At 41.8% G+C, this 18,054-nt stretch overlaps 4 protein-coding genes across 5 annotated transcripts; 2 read left to right on the forward strand and 2 right to left on the reverse strand.

Moving 5' to 3' along the window:
* Positions 1 to 371: 371 nt before the first annotated feature.
* Positions 372 to 8,325, reverse strand: LOC134204609 (zinc finger protein 501-like). 2 transcript variants are annotated; one of them, XM_062679405.1, is made up of 6 exons: positions 8,214 to 8,325; positions 7,905 to 7,985; positions 7,656 to 7,818; positions 1,099 to 1,655; positions 734 to 1,024; positions 372 to 673 (listed from the first exon to the last, which is right to left on the reverse strand). In XM_062679405.1, the coding sequence occupies exons 3-6, from the start codon at positions 7,794 to 7,796 to the stop codon at positions 469 to 471; spliced, it is 1,194 nt and encodes a 397-aa protein (XP_062535389.1). In that variant the 5' UTR covers positions 7,797 to 7,818; positions 7,905 to 7,985; positions 8,214 to 8,325; the 3' UTR covers positions 372 to 468. The 2 variants fall into 2 exon arrangements, with proteins under 2 accessions (XP_062535389.1, XP_062535390.1); XM_062679406.1 differs by having other exon boundaries at positions 7,905 to 7,949; positions 8,214 to 8,317.
* Positions 8,326 to 8,453: 128 nt separating this feature from the next.
* On the forward strand, positions 8,454 to 9,441 carry LOC134204610 (exosome complex component RRP41-like). Its single transcript, XM_062679408.1, has one exon. It carries the CDS (start codon positions 8,461 to 8,463, stop codon positions 9,382 to 9,384), a length of 924 nt encoding a protein of 307 aa, XP_062535392.1. The 5' UTR covers positions 8,454 to 8,460; the 3' UTR covers positions 9,385 to 9,441.
* Positions 9,395 to 10,872, reverse strand: LOC134204608 (peptide chain release factor 1-like, mitochondrial). Its single transcript, XM_062679404.1, has 2 exons — positions 10,367 to 10,872; positions 9,395 to 10,306 (listed from the first exon to the last, which is right to left on the reverse strand). Exons 1-2 carry the CDS (start codon positions 10,775 to 10,777, stop codon positions 9,452 to 9,454), a joined length of 1,266 nt encoding a protein of 421 aa, XP_062535388.1. The 5' UTR covers positions 10,778 to 10,872; the 3' UTR covers positions 9,395 to 9,451.
* Positions 10,873 to 14,379: 3,507 nt separating this feature from the next.
* On the forward strand, positions 14,380 to 16,073 carry LOC134204611 (zinc finger protein 691-like). Its single transcript, XM_062679409.1, has 4 exons — positions 14,380 to 14,670; positions 14,731 to 15,281; positions 15,337 to 15,627; positions 15,689 to 16,073. Exons 1-4 carry the CDS (start codon positions 14,530 to 14,532, stop codon positions 15,894 to 15,896), a joined length of 1,191 nt encoding a protein of 396 aa, XP_062535393.1. The 5' UTR covers positions 14,380 to 14,529; the 3' UTR covers positions 15,897 to 16,073.
* Positions 16,074 to 18,054: the final 1,981 nt, after the last annotated feature.

Below are 18,054 nucleotides of genomic sequence, written 5' to 3' on the forward strand. Positions count from 1 at the left end.
AGCCTTGGTTAATATCAATTTGTGCTGAAAAATGAGTAATTTTGTCTTCAAACTTTACATTACGTAACTACAAAATTATAAGAAAACACGATGATACTTTAAATTATGTTGTCCATATACATTTTTCAGTTGTATTATATATTATATTATTGTATAATAGCCCATTTACACAGTTTTGTAATCATTCCCTCGTAATAATAATGTGAATATAATGCTCACTTATCTCATAATCAACGTTGGCTGTCTTGCCCCATATGGCGATCTTGCCCCACTTTCCCCTACATCTCAAGGCAGAATTACTGCTAGATATCAAAATAATCTATCAAGTAATACAACTACAATTCACGAACCATTTGGAATGGAATAAAGAGTTTGTTTGGGTATACCATTATATGGAACGTTTTTTTTTTGTTTTCTTTTATTCACAACTCAAGAAATGAAATTCCACATACATGAGCGATCATCAAATTATGTATCGTAATCCGTAATTTCTTCATCGCTGACCGCACCATCAGGTGACTTTTTGTCCGCTTTTGGTCCACTTTTTGTCTTCGGTAGGTGTATCTTCATATGCGTTCGCAGGTTGCACTTCCGATAGAAAGCACGGCCGCAAATTTCGCAAGCAAACGGCCTATCCGGTAAATGTTTCTTAAAATGCTTGTTCAGCTCACCACTGGAAATAAATTCGAATTATATTTAGGCAATAACATGTACGGAACGAATCGCTACGTACTTGGTGTAGAACAAGTGATCACACTCAGAACATTTAATCTGCGGTTCCTCGAAGTGGTTTCGCTTGTGGCGGGCCAGCGATGTCATTTGACGGTACGATTTGTTGCATATCGTACAGATGTATTTCCGTTCCCCGGTGTGGATTGCCATGTGCTGTTTCAAACTTTTCACATAGATGTACTGCTTGTCGCAGAGTTTACATTTGTACCACTTGGTCCGTGTGTGGATGTTCACGTGGGTGAAAAAATTGCTCCTTCCAATGAACGTTTTCGCACAGTACGAGCACTGATACCTTTAATTAAACGGACAAAATTGTAATTAAATTTATTCATATGCGGTTAGGAAAAACAATATCAAAGTGATTACTTGCGATCATTGTTGTGATTTCGAATATGCTCGCGTAACACCGTGAAGAACTTTCCACAAATGGGACACATCTTAGGGCGGGGTTTGTACTTCTTCGGCTCATGATTAATTTTTGGCCTTCCACGCTTTTTGTCCGAGGAAGGTGACAATTTTTTCTTCTTTAATTTCAAAGTGGGTGGGCCACGCTTTTTGGTTGTCGATAATTCCGTTTTTTTCTCACTCGTGTTCAATCTTGGTCGACCACGCTTTCTCTTTGGAGGTTCCTCCGGTTCGGTGTATGATAATTCATTGATGGGGAGCGTTCTAACTTCAACCGTTTCAAACTTCAGTGTTTGATCTAGATTCCAACTTTTACAGATATTGTCTGTGGATTCTTCTTTCAAGGTAAACGATACTTCTGGTTGGGCATCATGTGTTCCGCCAAATAATTCCAAAATTCGTAGTTGATAGATTTCGTTATTATTGACGCATGTTATGTAGAACCGATGCCATTGCTTTATCTGATTTTTACATACTATGCAAATGTATGGGTATGAACAATCTTCGGTTTTAAAAATCTGTAATTTAGAAGTACGATTACTTAAAAACATTTCAAAAGCTATATTCAAAATTTGTATCAGTGTATACAACAAAGAGTAGATGGTTATGCAATGAATTTGTGTTTGTATACTTTAGGATCATCAAATAATTTTAATATGTGAATGGGAAAAAATTTGAAGGCGAAGCAGCTTGGTCATCTCAACCATTTTTGGAATTTTGCACTTGTTAGAAGCGAAATACAATTCATAATACACAGGATTTTGTTTTTAAACGTTTTTTTTTCGCTCGTACTTTTGAACGTGTACTTCAATTTGCCATTAAACTCTTCGCAACATGTTTAAAAAAAAATCCAGAATAATTCAAAGAAAAATCACATGATAATGAATATACGTTAAACATTTAGGATGAGTGAAAAATTGAGAAAATGTTAATCGTGTAAAAACAGAATCCAGTGTAATTATTATCGACAACCACATATGGCCCTATTAGCTATCCACAATGCACTATCCGAAAATATTGGGGTGAAGTTAGCAAAATGGTAATAAGAGTAGCACATTACAATTCCTGTTTGCACTATGCTAATGTTGTCAATGATTGAATAGTTCCATATTTTTGTCGAACAGAACATTCTGAACCGGCAGGAGGAATTCTTGTAGGATCTTCCGAAGGAATTCCTGGAGGAACTTCCGGAAGAATTCTTGGAGGACCTTACGGAGGAATTCCTGGAGGAATTCGTGTAAAGACGAAAAAAGACAGAATCACTGTCTTCGACCAGAGGTCGCACAGATAGAGGTGTGCGCCGGTCCGATATTCGTCGGCGGCGGCGTTTGTCAGAATTTTGGCCGGCGGCGGCGGCGTGAATCGGCGTGGCGATTTTTTTCATTACGTTTTTCTAAGATTATTTTTTTGCATTTTTTTTTGGCATATTCAAGACATTAAAAATATAATGAACTTCTCCAGAAAAATCTGAAGAAAAACCAAAATTTGGAAAAAAATTTTGGGATTGTTTGAAGTTTCGAGATATCTTTGGAATTACCAAGAGAAGCTCTTTTGAATTCTTAAATAAAATTGTTTGGAATTTCAGCAGAAAATTTGTCGCAATTTACATGAGAAACTTCAGAATTTTTACAAAAAAAATGTTCTTAACTTCTACAGGAAAAACTTCGGAAATTTATGAAAAGTTCTTGTTGAGTTTCTGTTGAGTATTCTTCCAAATTTGTACAGAACATTATTGATAATTGTAGTAGAGTGCGGCTGGTTGAATGGGTGTTTTACCGTTGGCTTTCTCATTCTAGAATAATAAAGACGGCTTGTTTGGCATGGCCAACGATAAAACAATCAATTCTTAAGAATTTCCGCGGGAGACTCTAAGGAGTTTTCGAGAAAAATTCTCTGGACTGTTCAGGAGAAATTCTCTGTAAGTTTAATGGAAACTTCTTTATAATTTCCGCGGAGGATTGTTCAAAACGATTCAACGAAAAATTCTTGGAATTCTACGGGAAATTCTTTGTTCAGTAGACGTTCGATAACTGCAAGCCATTTAACTGCAATGCTTTTAAATGCATTTCGAAAGTTACATCAGTTTTGCAGTTATCGAACAGCTGAGCTTCAAAACTATGTCAAAGTCGATGATCGGTGAATAGCGGTGATAGCGGTGAACAATCAGATGCACCTCTATTTTGACTATGTTTGACGTCTAGAATGTCTAGAAATTCCATTGGCAGAGAGCCGTATGTCCGAACTGGTAATTTGGCCGAAAAGTCGTTTTCCCTAACAGGTCGTTTTGCCGAATAGGTCATCAGCTCAAAAATGCCGATTGGCCGACATAATGGGTAATTTGTCCGAAAATATCGTTTAGGCCAACTGGTCTTACGGCCAAATGCCAATAACTGAATGGGTAATTTAGTCCATAATATCCATCCGTTTGGTCTAATGACATTTACGTCGAAAAGACTGTTGAACGAAATTTCGTAACCTCTCTACTTTTAAATCGATACTAACATTTAAGCCAAAAGCCATCTAACCAAATCCCATTAAGCCGAATTGAACGTTTATCCGAAACTGTTATCAGGTCAAAAGTGGTCTGACCAAAAATGTAATTTTACCGAAAACGACATACCGTGTGGGGCCGAAATCCGTCCACCTCATGAGATATCAATAAATTAAATGGGGTTAATAATAATTATTGTAGATATAATTTATCTTATCCTGTTCAGATACTTGGCAGTAAGCTTTTAGGGCCTAGAAATGGAACGAAGGCTTTGAAATTAAAACAACAAAAATCAAAAACGAATCGCCACTCACCAAACGCGGAGTTTTTTCCGCCATTTTGTTTTCGTAATTGCATCATAAGTAACTGTGTTTCAATTGCTAATTGCGAATCATTACATGAGATAAGCGGAATGCAAATCAAAGGAATCGCTTCTCAAGGTGCGTATCGAACTATTTACGGTGGTAGTTTGGTCAATTAAACTACTTCAATTTAAATATTTAGTTAAAAAATAGCTGTACGGATTTTGATCCTTTGATTCGAAATCCGTCCATGATGGACGGATTTCGAGTCAGGAGTAGTTGATTTTATTCATCATTTTATCATGTTTTTCGTAGTTTTTGATGAGTGAATGTGAAACACTTCAAAAGTAGAAGCCTTCATTCTCCTGTGTCACTGACAAACGTTTTATTTAAATTCTATTCCTATTTTCTAATGACTTTTTCATATACTAAGGTGCTTAAGTGTACGTATTTCGATACCCCACGGTACAGCCGAAATGGACATTCAGCCGAATTGGTAATTTGGCCGAAAAAATCGTTTTACCAAAAAGATCATTTGCCCGAAAATGGTGTTTGGTAGGAATGGTAATTCGGCCCGAAAATGTCCTTTCTGCAAAACAACCCTTCTGACCGAACGGCATTTTCTGTCAAATGACCAATTCGGATAAACGTGTTCTTTGGCAAAATGACCAATTCAGCCGTACGACACTTTTCAAAGAAAGTTGCAGAAAGGACATTTAAGGGTCAAATGGCTCTTTCTGCCAAATGCCATTTTTTACCAAACGGCATTTTTGGTCAAATCTCGCTTAACTTTTCAAAAGGACCTAAGTAACATTTTTTTCATGAATTAATTTGAGTACTGCAATCAAAAGCTTTCATGTTGTTCTGTTGTTTGCGCTATTCAAATTAATTCATGAAAAAAATGTTTCTTAGGTCCTTTTGAAAAGTTAAGCGAGAAATGATGTATATTCGGTCAAACGACTTTTTCACCCGAACGGCATTTTCAGCTAAATGACCTGTTAGGGTAAACAACTTTTTACAAGTCCGTCCAAACTTTCCTTTACATCGCTTTCGGCCAAACTACATTTTCGGTCAAACCAGTTTTGATCTGATAACAGTTTCCGTTTTGCTAAATGGTACCTGGTAGATATGGTATGGAATTTCCATGGAAATAATTGGTATCCTCACGAAAAATTCTCTGAAGTTTCAACGTAATGTTGTAGAGATCTATCAGCAAATTATACGGAAAATCCAATGAATCTTAGGACTTTCCACTGAAAATTTAAATCGGCGTGGAAAATTATAGATCAGCGGCGAGGCAAATTTTAAACGGTGGCGCGCCGATGCAAAAATGTCGGCGGCGACGGCGTGCCAAAAACTGCCGGCGGCGGCGGCGTGGCGCGGCGGCGCACACCTCTACGCACAGACTGAACACCTAATATTTAGCATGACAACGGACAACGGACAAGGACATTTACACAGCACCCAGTGGTCCAGTGGAGAACTTTTCCCTTTACGAAAAGTTTTCTTCTTAACGGGGCGGGAATCGAACCCACACTCCACAGCACATGCGTTTAGACGATTGACGTCGCTAACCGCACGGCCACGAAGCCCATAAAAAGCTTCCCGAGGAATTACTGGAGGAAGTTTCGGAGGAATTCCTGAAGGAACTTCCGGAGGCATTCCTGAAGGAACTTCCAGAGGAATTCCTAAAGGAACTTCCAGTGGAATTCTTGACGGAAATTCCTGAAAGATTCCTGGGTAAACTTCCGGAGGAATTCCTGGAGGAACTTCCAAAGTAATTTCTGGAGAAATTTCCGGAGGAATTCCTGGAGGAACTTCCGGAGGAATTCCTGGAGGAACTTCCGGAGGAATTCCTGGAGGAACTTCCGGAGGAATTCCTGGAGGAACTTCCGGAGGAATTCCTGGAGGAACTTCCGGAGGAATTCCTGGAGGAACTTCCGGAGGAATTCCTGGAGGAACTTCCGGAGGAATTCCTGGAGGAACTTCCGGAGGAATTCCTGGAGGAACTTCCGGAGGAATTCCTGGAGGAACTTCCGGAGGAATTCCTGGAGAAACTTCCGGAGGAATTCCTGGAGAAACTTCCGGAGGAATTCCTGGAGGAACTTCCGGAGGAACTTCTGGAGGAATTCCTGGAGGAACTTCCGGAGGAATTCCTGGAGAAACTTCCGGAGGAATTCCTGGAGGAACTTCCGGAGGAATTCCTGGAGGAACTTCCGGAGGAATTCCTGGAGGAACTTCCGGAGGAATTCCTGGAGGAACTTCCGGAGGAATTCCTGGAGGAACTTCCGGAGGAATTCGTGGTGGAACTTCTGGAGGAAATTCCTGGAGGAACTTCTGGAGGAATTTCCTTGAGGAACTTCCGGAGGAATTCCTGGAGGAACTTCAGGAGGAATTCCTGGAGGAACTTCCGTCCGGAGGAATTCCTGGAGGAACTTCTGGAGGAACTTCCTGGAGGAACTTCCGGAGGAATTCCTGGAGATACTTCCGGAGGAATTCCTGGAGATACTTCCGGAGGAATTCTGGAGGAACTTCCGGAGGAACTTCCTGGAGGAACTTTCGGAGGAATTCCTGGAGGAACTTCCGGAGAAATTCCTGGAGGAACTTCCGGAGAAATTCCTGGAGGAACTTCCGGAGGAATTCCTGGAGGAACTTCCGGAGGAATTCCTGGAGGAACTTCCGGAGGAATTTCTGGAGGAACTTCCGGAGGAGTTCCTGGAGGTACTTCCGGAGGAGTTCCTGGAGGAACTTCCGGAGGAATTCCTAAAGGAACTTCCAGTGGAATTCTTGACGGAAATTCCTGAAAGATTCCTGGGTGTACTTCCGGAGGAATTCCTGGAGGAACTTCCGGAGGAATTCCTGGAGGAACTTCCGGAGGAATTCCTGGAGAAACTTCCGGAGGAATTCCTGGAGGAACTTCCGGAGGAGTTCCTGGAGGAACTTCCGGAGGAGTTCCTGGAGGAACTTCCGGAGGAGTTCCTGGAGGAACTTCCGGAGGAGTTCCTGGAGGAACTTCCGGAGGAGTTCCTGGAGGAACTTCCGGAGGAGTTCCTGGAGGAACTTCCGGAGGAGTTCCTGGAGGAACTTCCGGAGGAGTTCCTGGAGGAACTTCCGGAGGAGTTCCTGGAGGAACTTCCGGAGGGGTTCCTGGAGGAACTTCCGGAGGAGTTCCTGGAGGAACTTCCGGAGGAGTTCCTGGAGGAACTTTCGGAGGAGTTCCTGGAGGAACTTCCGGATGAATTCCTGGAAGAACTTCCGGAGGATACTTTTATGCCCAGGGAAGTCAAGACAATTTCCAATCCGAAAAATGCCTAAACCGGCAACGGGAATCGATCCCAGCCACCCTCAGCATGGTCTTGCTTTATAGCTGCGCATCTTACCGCACGGCTAAGGAGGGCCCTTTATGCGTATTATTTACGATTAAAAGGAAGTTATCCTTTTTTGACCCCATGTGACCCAGGGGACGCTCTCGATAAAACTGTCTCCATGGAGCCAATCACCAGATTAATACATCTACACACACACAAAATAGAGTATAATGCATCTGTCCTCTAAATTTCATGCAAATCAGTTGAAAAACAAGGGAACAGTGATTCTAACTGCATAAAAAAACCTTGGTGTAAAAATAAGATTTCGGCTACGTAACGCTTCACGACAAGAGAGCCTTTCAAATAAACGATGATTTTTATAGATTGAAAAAAAAAATCGTGATATCCGGAACTCACCTGAATTGGCAAATACTGCAGAACAAGTTGTTCAATGCTGGTCTCTGAAGATTCTTCCGCATTTCCTCTTTCAATATTGCGGGAATACACATTATCAGGGCCCTCTTGCAGGCACAATCTACATAGCCGTTCCACTTCCATTGACCTTTTGTAGATGAAGTTTCTAAAAAATATGTGCAATTGATTGGAATTTTGGGACGTATTTAATTCGGAATTTGTATTGCTTCTTTAAAAATAAATATTACCTACCTTATCTAAAACAATTTTATTTTTCTTCCTATATAGGAGTCCAGGCTATTTCAAGACAAAATTTTCAAAACGACTTATCTGCTTTCGTAAACAAAGATTCAAACGACGATTTGACAAATCTGATAGCTCTCCCACGCAAACCAACACCATCAACAGGTAGCGGAGGCCTTCATCTACCTATTGATGGTGTTAGTTTGCGTAGGAGAGCTATCAGATTCGTCAAATCGTCGTTTGAATCTTTGTTTACAAAAGCAGATAAGTCGTTTTGAAAATTTTGTCTTGATTTATTCTGAATAATTCCGTTAGTACCGTTAGCTGAACGAAATATGCTGAATTGAGAGAGTATTGGCCATTTTAAATTTCAAGGTCAAACACAGTTACGCCTATTTGAAAAAAGTTCCTAGAATTTCTGATCGGCACCACACAGAATATGCACCATCAGCAATAAATCTTTACCAAACAGTTTCAAAACGTCAATGCCTCTACCCTCTACTGATTATGTTCATGTGTGTTGAAAAATTATGTCCACCTATGTCGATTATATCGACTTCTGTTTATGAATGAAATTGCTGAAACTGCATTTTTTATGAATGTGTTGCTCAAACACACATACGAAGCCTGCACCTCCGAACCGACGAACAAGACAAAGCGAACAGAATATAAACAAAACCACGCGCGAAGTGAAGCCGTTGTTGTGTTATTCCAAACCTCCAAACAGAAAAGTGCTATAAATAAGAAAATAATGGAACTCCTATCGGATGAAGGTCTCCGTCTGGACGGGCGGCGAGCCAACGAACTGCGTCGCATTCAGTGCAAACTGGGGGTATTCAGCCAGCCGGATGGAAGCGCCTACATTGAGCAGGGCAACACCAAGGTGCTGGCCGCCGTTTACGGCCCACATCAAGCTCCGGCGAAAAAGAGCAGCCACGAAGAGGTCATCGTCAACTGTCAGTACAGTATGGCCACCTTCTCCACCGGCGAGCGGAAAAGGAGACCCAGAGGTGACCGGAAAAGTCAAGAAATGACAATCCATCTTCAGCAAGCGCTGAGTGCGGCCATCAAGACGGAACTGTATCCGAAATCGCAGATCGATGTTTACATAGAGGTACTAATGGCAGATGGCGGCAATTACTGTGCTTCGGTCAACGCAGCCACCCTGGCTCTCATCGATGCGGGTATCTGTCTGAAGGAATACGTTTGCGCTTGCACGGCCTCGCTGGCCGGTAAGATACCTCTGATGGATGTGTCCAATTTGGAAGAAATGAGCGGAGGACCAACATTGACGGTAGCATCACTGCCCAGCAGCGGGAAGATTGCCTTCATGGAAATGTCCCAACGATTCCATCTCGATCATCTACCCAAGGTGTTGGAAACGGCCCTGCAGGGATGCCGAGAAGTTCAGAAAATCATCGACCAAGCTGTCAGGGAACACGTAACCCAGTTGGGACAGGCAGGGGATTGGGGAAGTTTAGCGAAATAAAGGTTGAAGCTTTTTTAACGGTTTAACGATTTGTTAATGAAGCGTTTATTAATGATATATGTCTCTTCTACTTAGTTTCTAAAGAGCTGTTAATAATGTCCATCAGTTGCTTCTTTCGGTGCATAGCCTGCAATTTTGCAATCATGTCTTCCAATTGAGAACCACCCTCAAGGAATGCTTTCAGGTTGTGCGTGGTCCCACCTTCGACTCTGTGGTCGGTAATACGATCCTGGTTGTAGTTGTAAGTACGGATTTTTTCATTCCTTAGACTGCAGCCAACTTGAGATTTTTTCAAGGACTGTGATGCGTTGAATTTACTTTCCAGTTCCTGCTGGGTAAGTTTGGCTAAAAGTTTCTGTTTGGCAATTTCTCTGTTCTTGATTTGCGATCGATCCGTTTGACACTCAACTGCAATCCCTGTGGGGATGTGAAGAATTCGAACTGCGCTGTCGGTGGTGTTGACATGCTGACCTCCCGCACCGCTGGCACGTTTAGTCTCAATTTTTAAGTCTTTATCTTTGAGCTCGATATGAAATTCGTCCGGTCGTGGAATTACCGAAACGGTTGCAGTACTGGTGTGTATTCGAGCAGATTTTTCCGTGGTTGGCACCCGCTGTACCCGATGCACACCGGCCTCGAACTTGAGATACCGATAGGCATCCCTTCCACGCACGACGATGGATGCATGACGAATTCCTCCCAGTTCAGTGTTCTCGGTTTCGAGGACTTCGGTTTCCCATCCCTTGTACTCGATGAAGCCACAATACATATCAAATAATTCTCGTGTAAATAACATCGCTTCCTGGCCACCAACTCCAGCCGCAACTTCTAAAATGAGTGCATTGAAATCTTCTTCATCGTCCATCGATAAAATTCCGTCCATTATTTCGCCATCCAATTTACGAAGAATGTTGATGTACGCCTGAACAATAACACAATTGTGATCAGCAAACGAACTGACTGAAAACATATAAAAACTTACCTCTTTCTCCTCTCTCATCAACTGCAACATATCCTCGTCCTTTTCGGAACTCATCTCCTGCAGGGACTTGAGATTGTCCATAATTATCCGCCTTTGCTCGTACATCTCCACCACATGCGACAACAGTGCCATCCGCTTAATGTCCTTTTTGTCCAGCTGATCGGAAACTTTCAACGCATAGTACTCCAACCGGATGTTCTCCAAGTACTTTTGGATGCTTTCATCGGATATCTGGAATCCTTCGTCCGGCCGCTGTCCTATCGGAGGCACCAGCTGATGTGCGGCCGGGGGAAATCGAACTACAGAAGAGATTACACGATTTTTCGGTGCACTAAAACGCGACGACGATGGGGCCAAGATGTTCCTACTTCGTAGAACACCACGCAGGCAACATACACGATTCAGAAACATTTTAGGTTGTTAGAAAACTAATTTTCATGTTCGTTTATTCGTGAAATTTGGATATCGAGCGATTTCCGTGCCGTCCCGTTAGCGGATAACTTCGCATCAAGTCATTGAAAAAAAAAAATTAATTGTCAAAGTCAGCTGTCTATGCCAGGGTCGAACTTTGATCTAGGGGTGCCCGTTATTATGTCAATCGATTATTTTCTGCAAAAGCGATGTCATCACTCATCAGCTCGGGGTTTTATTTACAGGGGGGTAATATGCGGTGCATCGCGCCTCCTCTGCATGTAGTATGAAGCAAATGTAAACAAACAATCCCACAATTTTTTCGTTAGTCAGCAGTAGTGTAGGTTAACCAATATCCTACAAGATTCCAGTTCGAAAAATGTTACACTTGCCAAGCGGGGTGGCCCAGAGTGGCCCGCCTTTCCCAAGCGGCGAGGCCCGGATAATACATCTTAGGTAGGCTTGATTTGTTCGTGGATGACAGGCTTACTCCCCCCCTGTTTATTTACACAAAAGATATCGCTATATAGTCAAGTTGAAAACCGAAATGGGGGACTATCGTAGTTGGATTTTTCTCGTAATCCGTATACGTTAAACCTAACGTGTATACGTTAAACCTAACATCGCCTGTAGTGCGCTAGTCTAATTAGGCCCTAATTAGACTAGCGCGCTACTAGCGAAGTTAGGTTTAACGTACGGGTTGCGAGAAAAATCCAACTTCGCTAGTCCCGTATTCCGGTTTTCAACTTAATCGAGTATATTTTAGTTACCAGATAAATGTCGAATTCGTTTTTAAACCTGGGTCAGTGCCAACCCGAACCCTGAATAAAAAAACATTTTCAGTTCCATATCTGTCATTGGATATGTTGGTGTAAAAGATATTTTAGTTACTAGATAAATATTGTCGCTGTCGTCGCTGTCCGGAACATCTTTTGCTGGCGAGGATAGGGGAGCTAAATGTCAAGGAAGGAAAATCCATACGATTTGACAGGAATGTACCACACATGTTTCGGACAGCAGAACAAAGGGAACCGAAGCGACTATCTTTATCTAGTAACTAAAATATCTTTTGTTGGTGTGCGTAGCATCGTGTTTTTTGACGTAGAACTACGTCTGTCTTTTCTATATTGGGGTACACTTTACCATTGCAAAATTTGAAAATCGTCACGAAAATATGATAGACTTCGATCGTTAATATCTCAGCCGTTTCTCGATGGATTTTCAATTTTCTTGGACCATTCGATCAAGGAAGAGTCAACGCTCAACCCGATGTACACTGAAGTCGTTTGTTATGCGGTTATTTCTACAGGAATGGTTTTCTATTCGATTTTTTTTCACACGAATTTCGGGACTTCCGCGGTTTTTTCACACATATTTTGGGATTTACGCGGTTTTTTTACGTTGTTTTAATTTACCTTATCCTTGACCTGATACAAAGTGTCACACTAACAGGTTTCCGTGTCCAATAAAAATAAACAAATTACAAATTTACGCGGCCCATATCTTCCGCGCAAAAAACGACTCTGGTGTGTTACAATATCTATGTGTATGATAATATTTACTATTAAAAACTTGCTAACAGTTTAGCATTTGGTTTCGGTGAATCAGTCAATCTCGTAAGTGCATCGCAAACTTCTTCTTCCATAGCACTACATTCCAACTAGAACTTGGCCTGCTTTTCAACTTTTTTTATTAACATTTCTTTAGTTATTCATTGAAAGTTTTTTTTTATGTCCACCATTGCAGGGCTTTTAGCTGGTGCAGTTAGTTTATGCTAACTTAAACGTGCATTTTCCTTGGAAAGCTTGGGGGCGTTTGACTGTAGCTTCTTGGTTACGTTTGTTGATGCCAGTAGAGGGGCTCGGAATCCTCTTCGCTGCTGTAGTGAATGCGTTCTGGTAAACTTTCTTTGGCTCGTTTTTGCTGATTAGAAAGTGTCTGCCGGAGTAAACGCTAAGTCCGACGCAATTCAAGTGAAGGAATAATAATTATTATCAATAACGCCGTTGACAGCCCAGCTTTCGCAATGGGTTTTTCTGTAATGAGCCACCAGGGGTTTAGACTGACTTAGCGACGGGTGGTAAGTCTCTATAGCGTTGGTGATAGTTGCAGCTGTACACCATCAGCCAGGCTTGTGCTTTTCAAATTGTGTAATCGATTATCATTTAAATCTAGACCAACATTTGAAAAGGGCGTGACAGCCAAAATTTATTCCTTCTGATTCTTTGTCCACATATGTAGCTATATATACAAACGAAGAATAAGAAGGTATAAATTTTGGCTGTTACGCCCTTTTCAAATGATGTTGGTCTAGAAATGTAAACCTAATCAATACCAATTTAATGTCAACAATGAAGTTCAATCGGATGTTTGGCATTGTTACCAATGCTTTGAATCGGGATACAATTATCGAACGATTCTTATGGGCCAAACACAATTGATACGTTTGCGTGCGTTTTGACAGTTTTGCCATGGGAAAACTGTCAAAACGCACGCAAACGTATCCATTGTGTTTGGCCCATTACTCTCTAGCAAGTTTTTATCAATTGGTAATTTGGATATGTGAACGCTTGAGAGTGTTGTTCATCCTCGTAGAATTTTATGTGGAATTGTTCATTGGCATGTTAACTTCATTTCCTGCAAATCTGGGGTCAATCGGGCTTTTCCGTCCAATTTCCTGTATGAAATAGTAACAGAGGTGTATTTTCCCATATATTTCGGCTGAAACCCCCATATTAACTTCAAATCACTTGCGCCAGCTTATGCAATAACGGATCAGGCTGAAATTTTCAGAGAATAATTTTCTTACCCAAAGGCAAAATCCTGGGGAGTGCCCCGTAGAATCGGACGACTTTTTGTATCCTAGGCCAGTCTAATAAACACTTTCGATAGACGGAAAATGTGATCTAATGAGATTTAACCAACCACATATTGCATGCATTGTGCCAGGTATTATGCATTTACAATTACACAGCTTCATTTCAACCAATAATTAAAATGTTTGTAATAGCATCTGCATCAGTCGAATGCAAGGACATTTTCCCTAGATTTGAACGGTGATTTGAAATAACCCAAGGCAAAAATTTATTTGGAATCCATCCTTCGACTAAATACACAATATTGTGATATTGCTCTTTTCACAATTGTTTAGATTTCTGTGATAATCCTACTCATCCCGTTTTCGAACTTCGCACTGTCAAACGCTTTGGGGCGATGATGAACACAAACTATTTTTGTTGTTGACTCTCGAACTTGATCTTTGCCAGATGCAAGGCTAATCAAAATTAGGTATTTCAAAAACAAATATTGTATGGGATAATTAGATAACCTTTATGTGCAGTAACCTTGACGGACTGCGAAATCGTGTGCGAAATTTGACAGTGATAATAAATTATTCAGGGTAAGTCTAAATAAGAGTAAATGTCGCAATAAATAAATAAAAGAGCAAATTTTTTGCCAACTGTGTAGGACATCTGCTGGAAGGTCGATAAATTATTTTATTCTAAACTATTCAGACACCCCTATCTGCAAAGCTTGCAACACCACGCACACATCCAAAACTTTGCGTTTATTATGCATTTTGTTTTGCTCACGTTCTTGCTGCAGCGGGTGTAGAAGATAAGCCAAAGAATCAAAAAAATGTAAACAACTACCGTCTTAACATTCAATACTATTTTTACAAAACACTTATAACGGTACTGTGCGTAATTTTGAATTATTTTTTGTTTGCCGTTCAGTCGTATCGTATTACAATGGAACGCCTCTGTAGATTGTGCTTACAAAGTGCTTCCGATTTGGAACCGATTGCCATTGGTGAACATAATATTCATAGCTCTGACGCTTCTATTGGTCACAGTTTAGTCCAACTAATTATCCAATATCTTTCGATTCAGGTAGTGGTTCAGACTAATCTAAAACAAAATATCAGATCATAAGATTTTTTTTATTTGTAGATCATCAAGGTTGAAAACGAATGTCCGTTCATCTGCCCTGGTTGCAAATCTCTTGTCGAGGAGTGGCATCGGTTTCACACTTCCTGTGTAAAAAATAATGAAATTTACCAGCGACGCGTACAGGAAAAGGAAGATCACGATAAAGCCGACTCCGTTCATCATAATTTGGAGGAATCGTCTGAACTCGAGCAAATTGATATAAAATCGTTCAAACCTGTCGAAGAGGACGAAGAAAATGATCCTGACTTTGATCCGAACGGTTTAAGTGATAACGAAGATGATGACGATGACGGCGGTGATGTCGGTTCCGTATACGAATATGAAATTCTTGAAACGGAGATGAAACTGGAAGCGGAATCTAAGAGCAAAATCGAGACGATATCGGACGACAAAGAAGATCCGAAGCCACGGGCGTCAAAGCGCGGTAGGCCCAGGACGAAGTCCTTGGATGATACATCGAGAGCGGCAAAACGTGCCGAGGTGTGCACGATTTGTGGAAAGTTTATAAAGAACCTCACCGAGCATATGAGAATTCATAACAATGAACGAAGGTTAGAGAAATAATTGAAACTTTTTGTTTTTATTATATTTTTCTATTTTTTGCAGACATCAATGCCCGTACTGTGCGAAATCGTTTGTCAGTGCTTCAAATTACAGTTCACACGTGAACATCCATACGCGTGCCAAAATGTACAAATGCGACCTTTGCGACAAACAATATGCGTTGCTCAACAGCCTGAAGCAGCACCGGATAACGCACTTTAAGGAACGAATCTACTTGTGTCCGGTCTGTGGGAAGGCATATTATCAACCGACGGGATTGGCCAGACACAAAAGGACCCACTTTGAGCAACCGACAATCAAATGCACCGAGTGTGATAAAATGTTTTTGACTAAGTAAGAATAACGCTTTTATACAGAATGCTAGTAAGTTCTGAGAATTCATTTCTTTCCACAGTGGTGATCTGAGAAAACACTTCAAGAAGCACCTACCGGAGAAGCCGTTCAGTTGCGAGATTTGCAATCGGGCTTTTAATCGGAAGGACAACCTCAAGACGCATATGAAAACGCATCGAGAGAAGGGATCCAAGTTGTCTCCATGTGATGAGCCAGAGAAACAAGAGAACACACCCATAAAAATTAAACTGGAAATCACAAAGGTGTGAAAAATGTTGCGTTTGTAATGAATCGAGTTTTTCCCATTTGCTCAGGTATCAAATGACTTGCAAATCAACTGCATGGATCTATTTTCAAGTTATGTTAGGAGTGATTTGCTCTTCTCAATGAAAATGTTAAGTCTAATGAAATGTATGACGATTGTGGTAAATACAGTGTTGACCCGATTTTGTCACTCCCCGATTTTATCACTTAAGGAATAAAATAGACCCCATTTCGCGGTCCTTAGCCTCTTACCCAGCAACTCCTATCCCTACCTCCTTGTGGCGCTGGCCGGGATACGAGCAACTTTAGGGAAGATCGGGTAACCAACCCCGGTGATAATTATAGTCGTATGCTGACAGGGAAGGGGGGATTTGCTCCTATCCGGAGGTGCGAATCTGATCGAGCGTCTGTCCTTCATGTTAGGAGCGGCTCACAGAATATCCACAAACACACCTGCACCATCCGAATGGAGACACTTGCTCACAGATAGACCACGTGCTGGTCGACGGACGACATTTTTCGGATGTTATAGATGTAGGGTCTTTCAGAGGTCCGAACATCGACTCAGATCACTACCTCGTAGTTGCAAAAATTCGGGGCGCGACTCTCCAGCGTCACGAATTCACAAAACAACAGAACGATGCGTTTCACTATCCAATGCTTGTCAGTTGAAGGAGTTGCTGAAAGTACCACCAGAAGCTGGACGAGCGGATAGAAGATGCCACCGGATCTGGCGACGTCAACAGATTGTGGGAAAATATCCACGAAGCTGTGACTATAACAGCGCAGGAAGTGTTAGGCACTGCACAGCGACGCCAACGAAATGGTTGGTTTGGTGAGGAGTGCCAGCGAGTGATGGACGAGAAAAATGATGCAGAGAGCGCTACAATGTAGCAAGGGCAGAAGAGAAACGAATCCACCGCAGGAAAAAAGGCAACACGAAGAGAGTGTGATAGCTGAAGCGCAGGAGAACATGGATATAAACGATATGCGGAGGTTTTACGCAACTATCAATTGCGCGCGGCATAAGCCCGCCATGTGCAATGATCGAGAGGGGAATTTTCTGACAGACAAGACTATGGTGGCAGCCAGGTGGAAGGCTCTAAACGAGCTGAAAACAGTAAAGCTTCTGGGAAGGACGAGATCCCTGTCGAACTTCTCAAACACGGAAGTAAGCAGCTGCATCAATCGATCCACCGCATTATCCAGACAATATGGGAGGATGAAGAACTGCCTGCCGGCTAGTTGGAGAGCCTCATATGCCCAATCTATAAGAAAGGATACAGACTAGAGGGTGCCCATTACAGAGGGATCACCCTTCTGAACTCGGCGTACAAAATCCTGTCGCGTATCTTGTTCAACAGACTCCGACCAGGCAGGTTTTTGTGAAGGCCGATCAACGACGGATCAGATGTTAAGCCTGCCCTGCGGATGATCCTTGATAAATTCCGGGAGTACAAACTCACCATCTGTTCATTGATTTCAAAGCAGCGTATGATTCAGTGAAAAGAAATGAGCTGTGGCAGATAATCTCCGAACATGGTTTTCCGGCGAAACTGATTAGACTGATACGAACAACGCTGGATGGTTTGCTAATTCGGTTTATCGACCATTCGGTTTATCGACCTTTCTGCCAAATGGTTGGTTTCCGGGCTTCGGTTTAATGGCCTGACACCGGTTTGACAGTCAAACCGGTGTCAGGCCATTAGGCCGAAGCCCGGAGGCCGAAAACCATTTGGCAGAAGGTCATTAGGCCGAATGGTCATTAGGCCGAACGGTCATTAGGCCGAATGGCCATTAGGCCGAATTAGCAAAAGAAGAAGTGAAAATGAGAAGTTCTTTCTTCACCTTACCCCTTTTCCTTCTCCCTTCTACTTTTTTCCTTCTTCCTTCTTCCTTCTTACTTTTTCCTTCTTCCTTCATATTTTCCCCTTCTTTCTCTTTCTTCTTTCTTCTTCCTTCTTCTTTCTACCTTCTTTCTTCTCCCTTCTTCTTTATTCTTTCTTCCGTTTTCTTCCTTCTTTCTTCTGCTTTCTTTTTTTTCTTTTGCCTTGTTCCTTCTTTCTTCTTCCTCCTTCCCTTATCTTTCTTCCTTCTTCTTTCTTCCCTCTTCCTTCTTCTTTCTTCTTTCTTCCTTCTTCCCTCTTCCTTCTTCCTTCTCCC

This window comes from Armigeres subalbatus, unplaced genomic scaffold (genome assembly GCF_024139115.2).
Source record: "Armigeres subalbatus isolate Guangzhou_Male unplaced genomic scaffold, GZ_Asu_2 Contig747, whole genome shotgun sequence".
Classification (NCBI taxonomy): domain Eukaryota; kingdom Metazoa; phylum Arthropoda; class Insecta; order Diptera; family Culicidae; genus Armigeres; species Armigeres subalbatus.